Below are 20,113 nucleotides of genomic sequence, written 5' to 3'. Positions count from 1 at the left end.
CAGACCCACAAGGCAGACAAATCTGGGGGAGGGGTCCAGTAGGCTGTGTGAATAACCTCCCCCGCCCCTGGGCATTCTGATGCCTGTTCAAGTGTGAGTAGCACCGCCTCAGCAGGGAAGTCACATCTGTGTTAGAAAACCAACAGTTCTCATTTAGGTTGTGTCTGCACATAAATTTCCCCCACTAGTATTATTTTTTTAAAACAGTTAATCACCTATTGAAATTTGTTAAATCCTTGATTTTTCCCCCCCCAATAATTCTTAAGGCCACTCGAACCAGAAACAAACTAATCAGGAACTTCTTACTCCTTGGATATACTGTGATGCTTTTAGAATCCACTTACACATTTACCTTAAAGGGAATAATCAACTTAATCTTCGCATAGAATGTGATTTTACATGGAAACAGGTGATCATACAAGTTTTATTAAGTAGCACCTAAGAGGGCATCTAGGGAACCAGGAAAAGCCTGCAGGAGCCAGTTCACACACTGCTGCAACGAGGACCAATGCCAGCATTCCATCTTCGGGGCACGCCCCTCAGCAGCCCTAAAGTTAGTCTGTGTTCTCCTCCACGTTCCTTTACAGCCACACAGAAAAAGGCAGTCAACCTTTCAATAAAGCAGGAAAAGCTGCCTCTAGGCTCCAACCAGAACAGACCCCTCCTTTACCTGTTGGTACTGAGATCCTGGGGAGTGGGGATACAATGGAGCATCTTCTGGTGGGGGTGACTCATGCTCATCTGGGGCATCTTGGTCATCTGGCTCCTAATTGTATGAGGCAGAAAAAAATTAGGCAAATTCAAATTTCTTTTGGCATTTTTGATTTTAGAAACCCCATTAAAAATTTTTTTTACCCCGTTAAAATTTTTAAATGTTTTCAGAAATCCACAAAGTGACTCATCCATCATCACACAAATTTCCTATTACATGCAAGTAAAGTAATAGGAACCGCCCCCCCCCTCCACCTCCCATTTTGGATTCTTTTAGTAGTACTATTATTCACACAATTTTACAGAAAGTTCCCCCGAAAGGAGGCTCGCTTTAAGTCCCAATTTTAGGACCATTTACAGTAATAAAGCGAACAAAACTGGAACTATATTTTTACACAATCATTACACTACAGAAACACTGGCCTATAAAATAAAGAATTACTTTGCTTTCTTCCATTTCTATCTGCGGCACACTGGTGGCTTTTTTTACCTCCTCTGGACAGAGTTCACAAGCTTTTGCAAGTGTCATCCTAGCACTATGTGATCTCTCCAAGAAATAACCATTTGATGTTTCATTGCTTTGTACTGGAGGAGACCAATTATTATAGGTGTACTGAGGATTGCCAGTGTACGGCCGCCTTTCAAGCTCATCTCCAAGCCATTCCACTGCCCAGGTCCACTTTCTTTTAAGATCGCCATTGCCCTTCAAAAGAAAAGAAAACCATATATGTAAGAGGATTCAGAGTATTAGTCAATGTGCACTGAAAATGACAACCTTCAATTCTCATTCCGTATTTCTTTTCAAACAATCTTGAATTCCAATTCCTACAAAATTATTAAAGGGTAAAACGAAAACATTCAGCGAAACTTAGATATTCAATATCACCATTGGTTTTTTTTTTGTTTTGTTTTGTTTTTTCCGCCGCCATTTTGTGTCCCGGCCCGGGACCGACCATTGTTATAAGGAAATATAAATAAGAAATGTGGTCTATATACCAATAGACATGACTTTGAAAATTATGACGAGGTCAAGGATGAGGGTAGGGACAGGAAAAGAGGAGGGTTGGGGTGGAGGTGAGAAACGGAGGGTGACACACACACACAGAGCTTCATGGAAGGGAGGGGTGGGGGAGAAGGGAACACGCTCCAGATTCCCGAGTTATCAGATTTAAATTCGGTCGGAGTGGCTAAAAAATGAGGAAAAGTAAAACTGAAGTGGATTTGGGAGTTTTAAAAAGAAAAGAAAAACACAAACCGCTACCAACAAACCTCTCACCTGTAGGATTTGGTAAGCAACAGGACAATTGCTAAAGAGAGCCACCATACATTTGATACACTGATAGGCCCTTTTTTGATAGTGATTCTTCGAGCGCTGGATTGTGTCAAATAGTCCGTCACGGTCATCTGGAATTCCTTTAAGTGCATTATGAATTCTGGAGATAGAAAGAAAATGAAAAAGAAGAGTAAAAAAACCTACCAAGTACCGAAAGGTCACTAACATTTACTGAGTGCCTACTAATACATAACATTCATGGAATGTTTTTACTGTCATTTAATCTAACCCTCCATAGTAGGTAGGAACCGCTACCAAGCACTGTAACAGAAGGGAGAAGGAATCTGAATTGGGTGTGCTGCAGGTCTGGTCACCTCCCTAGCAGTCCGACTCAGCAACCCCGAAATGCTATTGTTATGTCGGCAATCTGACTACACTACTGTATTCAGACAGACAGTTTGTAGACATTACTGTATGTAGGACAGTTTATAGTTTGCCAGTAGAGAATTCTGTGAATTCTCATCCTGAGAACGCACGGTAGTCATTTTTACTGATAATAGTACAATCTGGCTCAGTTGCCATATCTCATTTCAGCTTCTGAACTGTGGCAGGACCGTACACACAGTCACTATATTTCCCGTCGCCCACCACTCAATAATCAGGAAAACTAATTTTAGGGGCAAATATATGCCTGGTTTCTTTTGTGCTTAAAAAAAAAAAATCACTTTCCAGCAGTTCTCCTCTTAGGAAGAGAAAGGAAAACAGGTTCAAACAAAAACTTGCACATGAATTATTTGTAGCAGGATTATTGACAATACTAAAATATAGAAAAACAAATATGAATTGATAAATGGATAAAACCAAAATGTAGCAGACTATAAAATGTTGTAGTTACTCAGCCAAAAAAGGAATGAAGTATGGAAACATGCCAGAACATAGATGAAAACACACCAAGGGAAAGAAATCCATCCCCAAAGATCACAGAATACTATTTTACTAACCAGAACATTGCAATTCAACACCCACCCCACCCCACCATGTATCACATACACTGTATTGTTAAGATGCTTTGTTATAAACTGCTTCCTAATGTCATTTTAAAAATCAGTACTTTGCTAGCCTTTCTGGTTACATCTCAGAGGCCTAGCATGTCAATCAATGGCTTCACAAATACTTCAGCAGTATTTGTTGTATGAACTAACACTCCCTATGAGAAAAAGATTTTTAACCTTTGGCCTATGATTCATAACAATTCCATATTAATCTCATTTAATCCAGGACATTTGCCAACTACCATCATCTCTTACTCTAACGAAACGAGGCAGCTAAACGGTAACTAACTGGCTTGAAGCTATAAATGTCTTTATTTCGTTTACAAGAAAACAATGAAGATTCCATTAAAGCCAACCCATCAAACCTCAAATCTTATAAATTATATTGAAAAGGATATAGAGTACCTCTTGAAAGAAATATTTATAATGGTTATAAGTTGAAAAAAATGAAATTTTGCTTAATAACTAATTTGGGGCATAAAAATCTAGCATTTGAAATCTCAACTAAGACACAAGATTGTAATTTCTCTAAGTATGTTGTTGTCTAAGTTTTTGTTTTGATTACTGACAGTGGGGAGATAATCTATTATGCAGATTATTTTATTTTTTTATTATGCAGATTTTAAGCTATTTACAAAACCCAACCATTATGTGATCATCCAGGTTGGGAGGAAATTTATAAAACCTGGCAAGAGTTGGAAACGAATTCTATAATTTATCCTCAACTATGTAATTCTTAGGATTAAACGTAACTTATTAAGCCTCTAATGCAACAAAAACACGAAGCAGAGAGGTTCTGGGGAGTTTAAGGGTCCGTTTACTGATCAGCACCACCTCAGGTAAAAAAGTCAGCACTCATGCTGCATATTTTAATACACAACTAATATCTAGGAGATATTTTTAGAAAACTAAATGCCACAAGTGATTAATTCTAATGACGAATGGAAGCCTGAAAGTATTTGGGCCGTCGTTAAGGAAACTCCAGTTATTTATCAAAAGTGCACATTACTCTTCCTTTTAACTACGGGGAAAAATATGAGTGGAAATTAAAAAATATCCTAGTCTGAAACTTGAGTACTGAAAAGAAAGAAGTGTGAGGGAATAGGGAATTTTTACTCTGTCCCCCTCCCACCCCACCCTTTAAAAACGGCCTTAAAGGTAAAGTAGAACTGGCAAAGGTAAACTACACTCTGATGTAGTAACTGGTCATTTTAGTGATGGCTAGAACCGGGATGGGACTGTAATTACTTAAAAGGCTATTTACCTGTGAGTCTGCCAGGAATCCTCAATCAGCAAGATCTGCAAAAGCAGGTCCAAATAGGGCCGTAGTTCGTAGGTATATGAATATGCAACCTAAAAACGAGTGACATGGTGAATGACTTATCTTTAAAGGAATAGCAAATCAAACTACGAACACGGGAATGTCCTTTCACCTGCCATAGAAGTTCACCGAGGACAGTGGACGAGAACTGAGGATTTTCCCAGCAGCAGAAACGAAGCAACTTGACGGTTTCCTCCGAGTTACTGCAGTCTTCAATGATTTTCTTCACGTAACTTGTTCTCACAAATAGAATATCTGCCACATTCTGCTGAATTGGCATTATGGATTGGGATAAATTGGGATCGCCAAAAGGATTGGGAAGGGGAGGATTACCTAGAATATAAATTTGTCACCAATGAACAACATACAGATAGGCAGAAACGCTACAACCACACACAACTTTTATCAAAGAAAATAACTTAGAAATTTCTGTTCTGGGAAAATAAATTTAAATTGCTACCTAAGCACAGTGTAGAAAGTAGTATTAGACATTACAAAAATCAGCTATAACAAGACAACATTTAAATACAGATACTGGCATTTAATGAGCTAAAAGAATAAAAACTCTTAAAACTACTTCATGAACAAGGTGCGAACCTCAAAAGCAAGTAGATAAAGAGCCCTTTGAACGTGTAGAAAGCAAAAAGACCCAAAATATTACACAGTCCTTCAAACTGGGAACTGTTAAGACTCTTGTTCAGTATTGAAGCATTTCTAGAGTTACCATACAGACTTGTGTATAAGCCGAGTTTTCCAGCACATTTTTAATGCAGTTTTTGTGGTAAATTTAGGTGCCTCGGCTGATATTAAGGTCGGCTTATACTCGAGCACAACTGGTACTTTCAGTCAGATACGACAGGAGGAGGGTCCAAACAGTTCGTGGACAAATGGAATTGAAAGTTATGTTTAAAAGTATTTAAAAACTGTAGAGGTGAAACATGTTATATTTACCATTGATTGAAGACTGCATTCTTGAGGAGACATTGCAACAGCGGATCAGCTGTGACACTACCGAGTATAACTTGCCTAACTCAGCATACTGATATTTGATCGGAGGGCCTGGGCCTTCATCTAAAGATACCAGCATAAAGGTAGCAGGGACACTCAATTTCAGAAGCTGTGTCTTTTCGGCCACACCTACAATAGCGTGAGGAAAAAATTAAGTGGGCATGAAGCTTCACTAATAAAAGTTATCCAAAATATTTGTATATTATTGTCTTCCAAAGTGTTAACAGTTTTGCTTAGTACACAGAGCACTGCTTTACCAAACACGAAGTGGACTGACTTGGTATAATTAGATCTCAGTACTGTTATTCAGTGACTGTGAGCCCGTAATGCTGGATTCGTATGGAAGGATCTGTCCCGTGGTCTGTAGAGCTTAGGGGCTTAGTTAGCATAGCCTACAACAGAGGTTTTAGTAAGATAGGAAGACGAAATCAAGTGAGAAATCATTCATTAACTAGCCAACTTGCTTCAACAGCCAAAACTGGTGCTTAAACTTTTTTTTTTCTTTTTTTCATTTTCCTACTCCCTCAACTTTCTTGGGGCAAAGCTAAGGGCTGAACAGATTTCAAATCCAACCACTTCCTATACCTCCTTTTAAGTTTCTTTCTACCTTTTCTCTTTAGCCTGTCCCCCTAGTTTCAAAGTGAGGCTTCCCAAAGTTTTATGTCAGTCCCCCCCCGCGTCTTTAACCCTCGCAGAACGACTGGGCGGTACTGAGCGAATAGGGCATGTGCAGCACTAATAAGTGGGGATCGGTCAGTTTGCATCAAGACCACCTTGGCTCTGAGGATGAATCCTCTTTGAAGCAGGAGCAGAGAGAGAGCGCGAGCGAGCGAGCGCGAGCCCAGGAATATTAGAAGAGCACCTTGCAGAAGCCTACGTAAAATGGTGAGGCCCAGACCAGAGGCACCAGACTGTGGCATGAAGACTCAGAGGAACAGCACCAAGACTATGGGGTATACCTTCTCCTCAACTGGCTGAGACTATAGACCTGGAGACGAGAGCAACAGGTGGGCTGGTTTCCTGGCTCACAGAGGCAGAAGCCAAGGGATCATACTGTTGAGAAGCTGGGGACTGGAGAGAGAACCTTGGCTGCTGGCTGAGAAGAGGCACTGCTGTGGACAAGACTACCTAATACCTTTACTGTTTATGGTAACGCATTGGCTTCTCTAATAAATCTCCTAATTGTGAGGTGGGGAAGGAAGACCCTATATGCCAAGCTATCTTCTCACATGTTATGCAACCTTACATCAAAGTGAAAATGAAAACAATTAAAAATCTATTCATCCAAGGAAACATTTACCCAGCTTAAATGCTACCGTGAAAACTTCTGATCCTTGAGATCCAGTTGGGAAGCAACACAAAACTCTAAACACTATCCAAACAGAGGAAATCTGGGACAGGGTAACTTCATTTGTATGCTAACATTATAGAACCATCTAAAAGAAATGATCAGGTGATGTTAGAGAGAATAGCCTACTCTGAGGAATGTCGCTGTTAATTCACACACAGCAGATACCAATGAACAGTGTATTCCTTAAAGGAACATGTATATTATCACTAATTTTGATTTCATTTACCCCACCGCAATGGTACAGAGTTGGTATCACAAGCATCTGGGGCATCTTTTGAAAAGATGGGTTCCTCATGTTACCCACCCTTGGGCATTCGGATTCAGCTAGAATCAGTACTTTCAAAAATCAGCCAGAAAACCATGATTAAGACACAAGATTCTGAGTAGTGTAGACATGTATATAAATAACTACTGCTGAAGTACAAGACGAAACTGCCATTGAATAGGTTGAGATAAAACTTACAAGAGGTTTTATGGAATATCACTTCTACTTTAGCCAAATTACATTCAACGTTTAACCTAAATGACTTTACCAAACCACATACAGTAACATCAATATATAAAAAACAAAATTATGGAGAATTGCGTTCTTACCTAAATTGGCATACATCACAAACAGGTTGAAATACTGTTGTAAATGACGCCCATGCTCTGAAACTTCCCTTCTCAGGAGATTTAGTACTGCTCTTAATAAGTGATCACTCAAGCTTAAGTTATCGTAAGCCTATAAAAGACACAATGTTATTTTTCCCCCACCTCAGCAAAAGGTGTAACTTTTTTAATGCTACAAAAATCATACACATTTTTAATAAACTCAAAACCATAGATCTTTATTTGTATTAAAATGAATATGAACATGTAAGTTGAATACAGGTAGACATTTCTGGGAGGATTGTTTATGTAAGAACTAGTAAAAGAGTTGCTTCGTGGACGAGGAAATACTGTTAATTGCAAAGTTCATTGAAACAATTTTTTTTTACTCTACTAAATAAATTTACCCATTGGAAAGCAGGCTGTGTAATTACCTGACTAGAAGGTCCAGGAGACGCAAAAGGTGAAGGACAGGGTCCATCTTGCAAGGAAAAATGTGCAATAAAAACTATCAGTTTTGCAAATGCCCCCCTCACTTCCGCACTGGGGCACTCCAGAAGGTATTCGGAGAAACGATTGGAAACATTAAAAAGAACGTTATGAGCAAACCAAAACCGTACATTCTTGCTGTGACGAAGTAGGATGCACAGTGCGTCATACCTAAAAGAGAGAACAATAAACCAACAGCCATTAATGCTGTAACCTGCACTCTCCAAGTAATAAATGCGTCTCTGGAAACCAAACCCCTTGTTCTCTATTTTCACAGCACATAACGATCTCCTTTTTGTAACAGTTTAGTTCAGGATGGACAGAATCACTAAATCAAGGATGTTATAATGGTGTCTATACCTTTAACACCATTAGAAACTAAAGAAAACCGCTTTAATTTATGTATTTTATGTCTAATAGCAAAATTTAATCTATGAAAGCTAAAACAATTTCTTACCTCGCCCTCCAAAACAACAATTTCATAATTAAAAGGCTCGTATTTTTAAGTCTCATCTTGTGATTTTATGCCTAATTGATTTCAAAGATATGATCCAGGTAACAGAAGCCAGCTTCGAAATAATAAAAGGTCATACTTAAACTAACTAGTTTAATATGATTCCATCCCACTATTGCTCCTAAGAGTATCCTATTCTGTGTTTTAGATTCTCATGGTTTTTGCATGATCCCAATTATATGGTCTTCTGGAAAAGGTAAAACTATAAAGAATGGAAGATCAGTGGTTTCCAGGGACAAAAATGGAGCAGGAACGAATGAATAGGCGGAAGCACAGGGCGTTTTATAATTCTCTATGCTACTGTAGTGACAGAGACACCAACAGTAAACATTTGTCACAACCCACTCAACTGTGAAACCCTAATGTGAACCATGGGCGTTACCAATGGTACATCCATACTGCTCCACCAGTTGTGCCACAGGAAACAAGGTGTTACTAGGAGAAATTGTGCGCACCAGGGAGGGAGAGTATGTGAGACCATGGAATTTGTTGCAAGATTTTTCTTAAAACTAACATTGCTATTAAAAAAAAACTATTAAAAATACATTCACATGGTTTGGAAAAAATAAAGCCACTTCTAAGAGACCAAAGTGTTAGTACATTATGAATAAAAACCCAAAGCTATGTACCAATCACTGGCAGAACCACGGACTATTTTCTTTGTGTGAAATCCTGTGGTAAAGAGGAATCTAGCAGCAAGCTGAATACTAATCATTGTGATTTCTTCTGCTTCAGGCAACAGGTGATCTTGTCCTAGAAATAAAATTCAGATATTAAAAAAACAGAAACAAAACTACTCCAACTACTCCCCCTCCTCCCCCCGGCAAATGTCTATATTCAAGCCCCATTTTCAGACAAGTCTGGATTTGTCCCCAGTTTGTTAAAACTCCCTCTCAGGCTATTACTGTAAGAATTCTTTAAGCAGTTTACTGAACCATGTTGGAAGCAACTGTTAGAATAAAAAATTGTTCAATTACACAAAAAGCTCGTTTCCAGTGAGTGAATAGTGTCAGAAGTAACCCTCCTCCCCGTAAGTGTCACTTTTGTATTAATCCTAAGTAAAAGTTTAGATTCGTTTAAAATCAGAACAAAAATTTTATAAACTTCAGTGTGTGGGGGTGGGGGGGTGGGGGAGGCAGGGAAGTTGATGCCCGCTAAAAAAAAAAACATCTTACACATTAAGAATCACAAATTAAGTGCGAAGCAAAATTCTAGATTCTTACCTGGAGGAGGATTTAAGTAAACACCATTACATGTAAGTAGTTTTTTCATGAATTGGAAATACTCTAAACTATACTGCATTCGATTATGCATGAATTGCACATTCTGTTTCCGTACACTTCTCTCAATGGCCGATGGCATAACAATCTGATGGGGTCTTGTGGTGATAGCAAGCTCTGATATATATCTTATCAACTCATTGTCTTTGTCTATTGTGTCCATTCGTTCATAAAAAAGTATGTAAGCATTCCACCACCTTTTCTGACGTCTGTAAGACATACGCTTCATCATGTGATCAAACACTTCTCCCATGTACTCGCCACCAAAACACTGGTTTTTCATCTCTTCGTCATCATCCATTTTGCACTCGGTTACATCTCCATCATCAAATTTGTACCAGCGATTTCGCTCACCATCTCCACCATTCCTCTGAATGATGTAAGAATAATAATGTCCGCCGCTTGCCTGACCACTATGAACAAGCACACCCACGAGCCTGTATTTCGTGCTTCCTGCTGTCTCACTTTCAGACTGCTCATTCTGTTGTATCAACTGACTCTCTGGGTTTACATTATCTCCTTCCAGCTTTGCAACACCAGCAACAGTGTAAGGTTCCATGTCTAGCTCTCGAGGAAATTCAAAATAGTCATTGAACTTGATTGCACATTCTCTTTCCCAGTCATAGTCAAATCGTTTTAATTGGATAGCAAGAACAGGAGGTAATTTTTTAATTAATAAGCGCTTTACAGTATCAACCTATAACAAAGAGAAAAAGTTACTAGTCTTTTAAAATTACTATACACAATATATACACATTACTTTATATATATTTATCTAAAACAAAACGCCAAACCTTTACATTACATTTATGAGTTCTCTGAAATTATTTATGTGTAAACAAATACATGGCAGAATACAATCAAGGTTGGCTTCAGTAAATATTACAGACAAAACAACCCTATGGGAGAGCTCTCTTTTGACATATAGGGTTGCTTTGAGTTGCAAGTGACTCGATGGCATCCACTAATAAATCTAAAAACAAAGAAATGGTCTATGACATTTCGTACCTATTAAAAAATTAGTGATAGGTATTACTTGTGCCTGGTTTCCACATTGTAATTGCTACTTAACCATTTGTATTTGTTGTTTTCTGTTACTCTAACATACTTAATTCTCAAAATCCAAGAGGTAAGTACTATCTATCTCTATGGACATGCATCAAAATGACATGAATGGAACAGCATTTTCTTAAAACCACAACCAAACTTATTTTATTTAAAAACAATTATACACCAGGAACTGAAAAATCAAACTGTGATACTATATATTTTATAAAGTTTTTAATATTTAACATTATACAACATGTGAGATATTGGGTTTGGCGTACTATAAAGGGTTGTTTGGGTCGATCAGTACGACAATTTCCGATGCATCAATTATCTTTTACATCTGATCTTTATCTTCTAAGAACTTTTGGACTATGTTTATATTTATCACTGAAGTAATGCTTTCATGAATGAAACGGATTCGGGTCACAATGAGGTGTACCCATAAAAGTCGGCATAAATGGTAGGAAGGAAATGTAAACAGTCTCTGGAAATTTCATTGAGGAAATCAAAGTGCAATAAAGTGATGTGTCCCGTAAACCTTGTGTTAAGAATGAGGATTAGTAGTCACAGACATTAAGCATCATAGCTACGGGTGGCAAGACGTATGGCTGTAGTGTCTCTAGACTTTAACACCTCCCAAAGTGATGCCCACCCAGGTGATTGGGGAGTCCAGAAAGACAAGACTATTCGTGTGCACACATGAACATATACAGTGTATATATGGATGTGTGTGAACTGTCTCACCAAAGTTGTCAAGGTCCCACAGATAAAAACCTCCAATGCAACTGAGTTGATTTTGACTCAAATTGACCCAATGTAGGTTTTCCATGGCAATGAATCAATCTTTTGAAGATAAAAAAAAAATTAGGTTTGCTCTAACAACGTGATCCGAGTAGTTACAAACACAAGTGGTAGAAGAAATCTTACGTGGCCAAATAAAGTAATTAACAGTGTGAGAGAACTTCTTGAAGAGTAACCAGGAATGGGAGAGAACGGTTTTCCACTCTCAGCTCTGTAGTTTCAAGGAGGAGGGACTTAATAGCAGTTTGTTTCGGGGCTGGGATGGAAAGTGTGTATCCCTGAGACAAGAGTATGTGAGCTTCAAGTGCTACGGCTTCTAAAACTATTCACTCTTATTCACCCGTTTGCCCTGTCCCTCTGGTACTTTCTTTCTGTGACAAACCTGTCAGAGTCAGTTATCTGTTATGTTGACTATCTTTCTGCTAGCAGAAAAACAAAATAGGTGGCAGGGGATAGTAACAGAAGGTCAATTTTGAGAATGGATGAAAACAAACAGCTTATTCCAAACCCTTTAAATAATGATTTTCAGTAAAATTGGACAATCCATACCTTTTTATTGCATTTTTCACAATGATAGGCATTTGCACCTTCTAGTAAATCTCCTTTGACATACTGCTCCAAAGAATCAAGAAGGTTTTGGTGATTTCTAATGTCTACATTCAGAGTCGTAAAAGATTCCTCACACTCGTACCTAAAGGCATAAGAAATGACCAAAGGGACCGTAGGGTTAACATGCTGAGATTCCCGGACATTTTGTGTAGTTGTGAATGCAATCACAAGTCCACTTGCAATCCGAATTATAAAATACAAGACTCATAGACTTGTCACTTTATTAGTCACCTACAGGATATGTATCGGTCATTTGCTATATGCTGGATCTATTAGGTTGTTTACCCACTATATTGCGTTCTCTTTCCAAAAAACTTGCATGAGAAACACCACTAAATAAAATGGCATTTTAAATTTGTGGTGGTTGGCCTACCACCACCTTTTCGGAGGAAAAAAACATTCAGCGCTGCCTGGTAATGAAAATCTTCTAATCCAGGATTACGTGTATCTGCCTTTACAGACCACCAGGGGGCAGTATCACACTTTGTGAATCACTGCTACAATAACAGCTTAAACTATTTTTGTATTTTTCTATGCTACTTCCATTATCTCTTAGATAGTAAACTGAGCAAGATTCTATCAAATTCTTAAAGTGGATTATTTTAAATACATGAATTTTTAAATCTTCCTCCTTTGAACAGAAACTTAACTAAAGCACAAGTTCGAATACACAAATTAGAAGGGGCTAAGTAACCTAAGCAGAAGCCTGCACAACCCAGGCTAGAATACTTTTCCACCAGAGAGACTTATACAGAGATTTCAAGTACATTGAGAAGTCTTTCAATATGTAAAGAACTGTGGGATAGCCAGTATTTAAGGGGAAAAAGTACAAAGGCATTTATAAATGATAAAAATGGAAAAACAAGTAGTTACTAAGCAAATCGCTACTACAATCAGAAAGCAGTACATTAGGAGGGAGGGAAAAAACCAAACAGTACATTAAAAAAAGAAGTTACATCTTAGACCTCCAGTTCAAAACTAAGACACTGCAAAGGTAGGGGTCAGCAAACATTTCTGTTAAAGGCCAAACAGTGGCTACCCACCTCAGCCAGTAGTGAAAGTAGCTAGCTAGGATCTCAAAGACATAAAAGGAGGTGACATGGCTGTGCTGAAACCAGTGAAAATGTATTTAAAAAAAACCAAAAGATGTGCTAGATTTGGCCTGTGGGCCACGGTTGTTGTTGATACATGTTCTAGGAAAGAATACCCGCCAATACACAGAATTGGGATTCTTCATGTAACCTGACAGCAATATTTATCAAGACTAGTTTAGTTGTTGAGCAGGTTATTTGAATGAACGTCAAGAATCAGACCTTAGGATCAGACCCTACATTTTCACTTAAGAATGCCAGTAATTGCCAAATTATTTTGATACTTGGCTAAAATGAGAAAGATAAACAGAACAGAAAATACAAAGTTAAAATAACAATTGTATTGTCCACTGAAAGTTAAGCTTTTCAAAAGGACCCAAAGTTACCCAAGTGAGTAAGTTATGGCCTCATTCGGAATATAAGGTCAGATATACAACTGGATGGAAATTTCTCACTTAGAATAAAATTACCTCTCCCCTAATCACTTTTCTATGTTCGAAAAGAAACTACCCCACTAAACCATAAACCCTTACAACTCATTATGTCATAGTTTAGACAACTGTAGAAAATAAGATCTTATGTGGCATCTTAAAGTCATTTCTCTAGAAAGTATTAATCCAAACGTATAATTTCCTGAAATTGGAATGTGTTTAAAATATTAGTTCTAGATTAAAAGTCAAGATTTTAAGTAATAACTATAAACTATATTCACTACCATTGAGCCAATTCTGAGTCACAGAGCCCCTGTAGGACAGCGGAAAACTGTCCCTGTGAGTTCTGGAGACAGTAACTCTTTACAGGACTAAAAAGTCCTTTCTCCCAAAGAGCAGTTGGTGTTTTTAAACTACTGTCCTTGCAGTTAAGAGCCCAACACTAAGCCAGCAGGTCTCCTTAATAGCAATAGTTATATGCAAAATGCCATTTTATTTCCCCAGCAATGATGATACCAAAAGCCCATGCAACCCTCGTCTCCCTCTACAATTCAAAGGATGCACAGTACATAATTTATGCAGTCTCAGGTTATTTAGTAATCAGTGGCATAATTCTACTTCTATACTAAAGTACTGGTAACAATTTTATTTTTAAAATCATTTTATTGGGGGTTCATATAATCCTTATCACGACCCATCCATCCATCCATCGAGTCAAGCACATCTGTACATTTGTGGCCATCATCACTCTCAACAATTTTATTTTTGATGGTAAAAAAAAGTACAGTTTATACCTTGAATATATGTTCATTAGCACTTACCTATGTGGACAGCCTTGACAAATCTTCTGATCAGCAAAGGAACCTCCTAAGACTTTACTTAGCATAGCTGGATGTCCCAAGGCTTTTAAAGCTTCATCTAAACTATCCACCAATGAATTAAAAAATTCTAAAGCATCATGTTGTTCCCGTAGATTAACAGGTTCACCCCAAAGCCTAAAAGAGGAAAATTAAATATGTGACTTGTGGCATTCCCAGAAGAGTATATATATTTTCCAGGGAGTGGGGAGTAGCAACCACAAATAAATGACAGTTTTTAAATTGCGATTGTTCTAAATAGGTTTCACTCCAAGTGACAGCACCTGCCTCCTAACACCATGTAACAGGACGTATAGAGCATCCATTATGTAGTTTTCTCTGGCCAAAGAATGTTTCAAAGACTATTTCAGGATGAAATACACAAACTCAGAAATTATTAACATTTTTTAAGATAACTAGCATGAACTAAAAAAAAAAAAAGCAGGCTTCAAATATTCATAGGAAAATTTATTTATCTTTCACTCTACTATTCCATGAAATTTTGGAAGCATTTATGGGTGAAGTGTCACGATTTTGCAACTTACCATCAACTATAAAATGAAAATACCCAAAACCTAATCAACACACGGAAAGAGCAAAGGTGATAAGATGCTTACAATGGATAAATCTGAGTAAAGAGTATGAGAAAAACTATATAGGCGATCATAATACCCCTTTTTTCATATTTTCGGCAGAACTTCAAAGTTCTCTAACTAAAAAAATTAGGTGCATGTGTGGGGAGTGCCCAATGACAAACATTTATCAAGAGTGTATTATACATCTACAGTTTGGTTAATACTAAAATGCCTGTGTAGACAAATTGTGACATCCAAGAACATAAGCAATATCTACTTTGAGAAGTCAAAGATACAAATGCATTACTCAAACAGAATAATAATATTTTGAGATAGGCTAAATAGAAGCCTCATTGCACAAATTGCACGAGACAGGGGAACAAAAGTAGACTAGTCAGAGAGGGAGGCAAGGAGTGTGCCTGGTGATGGTGCAAAAAGAACGGCTGGTATATGCAAGCCATGCCTGTGAAATAAATAGGAGGCCTAGTTAAGGGAATAACAGAACTTCTGTGAGCCTTAAGGAGGTGTCCTAATAATATACAAGTACTGGTTTCAAAAGAAATCTAAATATCCCTACAGATAAGAGGGGAACTGCTCGGATCAAAGCATGGATGATGGGCTCAAATGTCAGGTGACCTTGTCTCCCTGTCAGCTGTCTGAGAATTACCTTGTTGAGAAATCATAAGGAGTCTTATTTTAAAAGCCACTGCCATTGAGGATTATATTCCTTTATACACAGCAGAGAATTATCCTAGTCTATTATGGGATTTTTTGCACAGTGCAATAGACATTGGTTTTTTTTATTAAAAAAAAAAAAAAAAATGGAATAAAAGTCAAAGAAAAAAAGATCAAGATGTAAAGTCCTAAGCCACTTGTAAGAATGTTAGGAAACAATGGATTATTTATAAAGTGAAAATAGGAAGAGGAATAAAAGCGTATGTACTTCCTTTCCTGTAAAACATTATTATTAGGGTGATGAAGTTTTTCTTATAAGGCCTGTTCTAGTTAGTAAGTTCAAGTAATGAAAATATCAGAATGCTGTCATCGTGTAACCTTGCCAAAAGACAGGAGATGGAGGTAATAATGTCCAAAGGTGATTAACACCCTAAGAAGAGCCCCTTAGGAACCTGCAGCACTCATGGCAGCAAACAGCAGCCAACTATGAAGCTGTCTTGCCTATCCATTCCAAACAGAAAAGCAATGCCCACATCTACTCAAGCCTTGAGATCTCAGAACCTATCAACAGGAAATAAGGGAAACTGGCTAAAGAAGTAAACCCTAAAATACCAGTGATGTAAACCACCAAAATGCAGGTGTGTGTATATGAACAGATGGGGAATGTATTTGGGGGTGGTGGTGGTGTGTGTGTAGTAAAGAATTGGGATGGTGATGAATTATAGAACAAAAAAAAAATATCCCCAAACCAAATCCATTGCCATGGAGCTATCCAGACCCTTAGCAACCCTACAGGATAGAAGGAGAACTGCCCCACAGGGTTTCTAAGACTGAAAATCTTCTTTGGTGGAGTGGCTAATGGCTCGAACTATCAACCCTTCAATTTGCTTTTGAGTGCTATACCAACAACTACATCACTAGGGCCTGGTTTTAACAGGGTTGGAGGGATGAAATTAAAGGCGACTCATTTGGATCATGATTTTTTTAAAAGCCGAGTAAAAGAACAATACTGAGACTGTTGGACATTGAGAGGTATACTGAATATCAAGACATTTTTAAGATAGGATAAAGAACATCGGGTAACATTTTATAACACACATGAGATACATAAACTCAAATATTTATGGATGAAATTATGTCTGGAATTTACTTCGAATCAATCTGGCAAGAAGGAGGCGGGAATAAAGACTAAACAAGATTGACCATGAGTGGACAGCTGTGGTACGTTGCGCTATACTCTACTTTTGTATGAGTATGTTTTCCATACTAAAACCTTAGACCAAGAGACCACTACCGCTGCCTCTCCTGACTGTGACAGCTTCCACCTCACCTCTTCCTGTGGGGGTAATGTGAAGGAAAACCCTAACTATTGTTGGAATATCACTATTACTTAAATATAAGTTACCTGAACTGTTTCCAAAATCCTCTGGGGACATAATATTGTAGTCGAGAAGCAGCTAAATGACCAAAGATGACTTGGAGGTGGCGGAGAACGCCAATATTGTACTCCTTCCGATCTTCTGTTTTACTTAATGCTGGTTTGTCTTCAAATTGTTGAGGATATCCAAAGACATCATCTCTGGGATCGACATTACTCTAGGAATAGACAACCAATAAACCCACAACCATCAGTAATGAACTACACTGTGACTTTCCAAATAGCTACCCAAACCAGACTGTTCCATTGCTATGTTGTGCACTGGACACTCTGGTTTGCAGTGCAAAATCTCCTACAAGACCACCTCACAACATTTAGAGTATAAAATTTGTTTCTTAAGCCAAAAATCGTTGAAGTCTTAGTTACTTTAGCAACCTAAAAGCACAGATAATGCAACTGACAAAGTGTATTGGCATAAATGAATAAAATGTGGGGTTGAAATACTAAGTATTAAAGTACTTAATACTTTATTACATGACATTTCAAATGGAGATTAACATTACACAAACCCCAAATTTTACTGAACCCCTTTTTACATAAAACATGATAAATACATTAACTATGTTTTAAAGACAGAAACTGTCAGAAAAATCAACTGCAGTTTAAAGTCTGATAGACAGTAAGCACTATACTATGCCAAGAAGTTAACAAACCCACTGGGAGATTCCAGCCCTACTTTCAAACAGATCACAAGAGGCTTGATAAAAAATATAATACTCTTAAGAATGCACAATATTTGGTATCAGGATGTTTGAAAGGACAGGAAACAGAAATAATTAAAACTTACCTCCGGAGAGCAAATGTTTTGAGAATGATGAGGGCAATGAAAATGTACAAATGCGCTTTACACAATAGATGTATGTATGGATTGAGATAAGACTTGTATGAGCCCCTAATAAACGATTAAAAAAGAAAACAACTTACCTCATTGTCTTGCTTCTCATCTCCAGACATATCATCATCCACATCACTACCTGTGCCTTCAATTGCAAGAATACCATTCCTGATTGAAGGAATCATGTACAGTTGCTGAATCACAGAGTTCATGTAGCAAGTAGCACCAGCATTTTTCAATCCCACAAAACCTTTTGGTGGGCGGGGTCCAACAGGTGGCAGGTATTCCCACTCAGTAAGTGCTTCACAAGCTAAAATGATAAAAGATTGGCGCATGAATGCAATTATTGTGTCCACTTGAAGCTCCACTAGACTGTTAACATTGGCAACAATTCCACCACCATTATAGTCACTTTGAAGTAGGCTCCAAGATTTCATTTCACCTTCAACTCAGGAACCTATGAATGCTCAAATGTGCATGTAGGATGCTTTTACTTAGAAGCTGTCATAAAGGGTAACTGCCAATTTCTATGTGGTAATTTTAGTTGTAGCTTTATTGTTCATACATTCTTTTTATTCTTTATAATTTCTAAAAGTGTTTTTAAAGTGCCTTCAAATTCAAATTAACTTCACATCAACACATCACAATTTACTCCTGGTTACATAACCTTCCTGTCGTGGTTCTCACATTTAAAACGCTAGCTTTCAAGTGAGTGTGTTTCTTTCCCATTATATGCAAAAGTACACGTGCTTTGCCTATACCAATGGTTCTCAACCTGTGGGTCAGGACCCCTTTGGGGGTGGGGGTGGGCTGTCAAACAACCCTTTCACAGGGGTAGCAAAATGGGACTTATAAAGTAGCCACAAAAATAATTTTATGGTTGGGGGGGGGGGTCACTACACCATGAGGAACTGTATTAAAGGGCCCAGGCATTGGAAAGGTTGAGAACCACTGGCCTACACCTACATTTGAGAGCTCTGTGAGAATCACTTTCTAGGCATATAGGTAGTCCCTGACTTATGGAGTCCTTCTGATGATTCCAGTTTGTTTGATGCTAGTTGAATTTGAATGCCCTAAAAATATATAGTCTCTCTTGATTACTGCCTTTTATCATCACTATCAATCTAGTCTTCGGTTGTCTTTGGGGATTGGGATATTACATATGAACATACAAATATATTTCAACATTCTGTGTAGCAGCTTATGATGTAAAAACAAAAACCAACAGTCAAAAAAGCAATTTGCTGTAATGTGATTATGCTGCAAGTCAGGGACTACCTGCATCTCCATGTAGATGTAGTATAGTAATAACAAAAGCTGAGGCTATAAGAGGAAAGGCATCTAAAATGAGCAGCAAAGTCCACTTTTTAGTTTATAAAACCTGTGTTAGCACTTTCAACATGCAAGTATACCACTTGAAAAAAACAAATCACAGGGGGAAAAAAAAACCCCAGTACGTTAAACCAACAGAAAATCACCAACAAAGCTCATTATATGTAGATTTAATAGAATACATAACTAACGATCTAATCTTTTAAGAAGTCAACTTAATTGACAACTCCTAAAATGTCACGGAAATCTTCCTCAAATTGATGTTATCAAAATATAATTTTCTAAATTAAAAAACTATCAATTATATCCTTAAGCTTTTTAGATAGTTATCACTAACAGCAGCCACGGTCGTGCTGATTTTTCTCCCCCTTTAATTATGGCCCCTCCGTCAGTCCCTTAGCTCTAAGATCGGGAAACAACAGCCCGCTTGCTTCATGGATCTGATATATGTGCACCACCTGAAGCATAAATAAACTGCACCAAAATGTCATGCCTGAAACCGAATTTCTTAAAGCCCACATGAAAAGAACATTAGAGAATTTCTCGTGAGGGCTGCAAAGATTTTGCGGTGCATGAAACGCTCTGCAATTTGCATTTCATGTTCGAATACTAGGTTGTTGTATTTTGAGTCCTTCTTATGCTCTCAACTTTGGACTTAATTTCAGCTGTGATGATACCTTGCCAAACATTTGAATAATGTCCCTTAGTTCTCTGTATACAATAGTCTTAATTATACAACCATTTGTTTCAAAATGTATTGCTGCTAAAATAAAAACCTAAGCTAAACATGTTAATAAAAGAAAAAGACTTTGAAACATGAAAATTATTT

The 20,113-nt window shown here is 37.8% G+C and overlaps 1 protein-coding gene across 8 annotated transcripts in view; it reads right to left on the bottom strand.

Annotated features, from left to right (window-relative positions):
* Positions 1 to 20,113, bottom strand: part of USP9X (ubiquitin specific peptidase 9 X-linked) — a 106,550-nt gene that overhangs the window by 5,012 nt on the left and 81,425 nt on the right. For 4 of the 8 annotated variants that reach the window (XM_075539495.1, XM_075539493.1, XM_075539497.1 and 1 more), the window contains 14 exons: positions 18,042 to 18,262; positions 17,085 to 17,275; positions 14,394 to 14,567; positions 11,991 to 12,132; positions 9,534 to 10,287; positions 8,940 to 9,063; positions 7,742 to 7,967; positions 7,311 to 7,440; positions 5,309 to 5,494; positions 4,470 to 4,690; positions 4,301 to 4,389; positions 1,988 to 2,144; positions 1,154 to 1,414; positions 671 to 766 (listed from right to left, as the gene is read on the bottom strand). In XM_075539495.1, the coding sequence (XP_075395610.1) occupies positions 671 to 766; positions 1,154 to 1,414; positions 1,988 to 2,144; positions 4,301 to 4,389; positions 4,470 to 4,690; positions 5,309 to 5,494; positions 7,311 to 7,440; positions 7,742 to 7,967; positions 8,940 to 9,063; positions 9,534 to 10,287; positions 11,991 to 12,132; positions 14,394 to 14,567; positions 17,085 to 17,275; positions 18,042 to 18,262 (2,972 nt within the window). Of the gene's footprint in view, positions 1 to 453; positions 580 to 670; positions 767 to 1,153; positions 1,415 to 1,987; positions 2,145 to 4,300; positions 4,390 to 4,469; positions 4,691 to 5,308; positions 5,495 to 7,310; positions 7,441 to 7,741; positions 7,968 to 8,939; positions 9,064 to 9,533; positions 10,288 to 11,990; positions 12,133 to 14,393; positions 14,568 to 17,084; positions 17,276 to 18,041; positions 18,263 to 20,113 lie in introns of those variants that run through there. The other 4 variants (XM_075539499.1, XM_075539500.1, XM_075539498.1 and 1 more) reach the window with 3 other exon arrangements.

Source organism: Tenrec ecaudatus, chromosome X, assembly GCF_050624435.1.
Source record: "Tenrec ecaudatus isolate mTenEca1 chromosome X, mTenEca1.hap1, whole genome shotgun sequence".
Taxonomy (NCBI): domain Eukaryota; kingdom Metazoa; phylum Chordata; class Mammalia; order Afrosoricida; family Tenrecidae; genus Tenrec; species Tenrec ecaudatus.
Note: the sequence above shows the minus strand (reverse complement) of the source record. Positions and strands in the feature narration are given on the sequence as shown.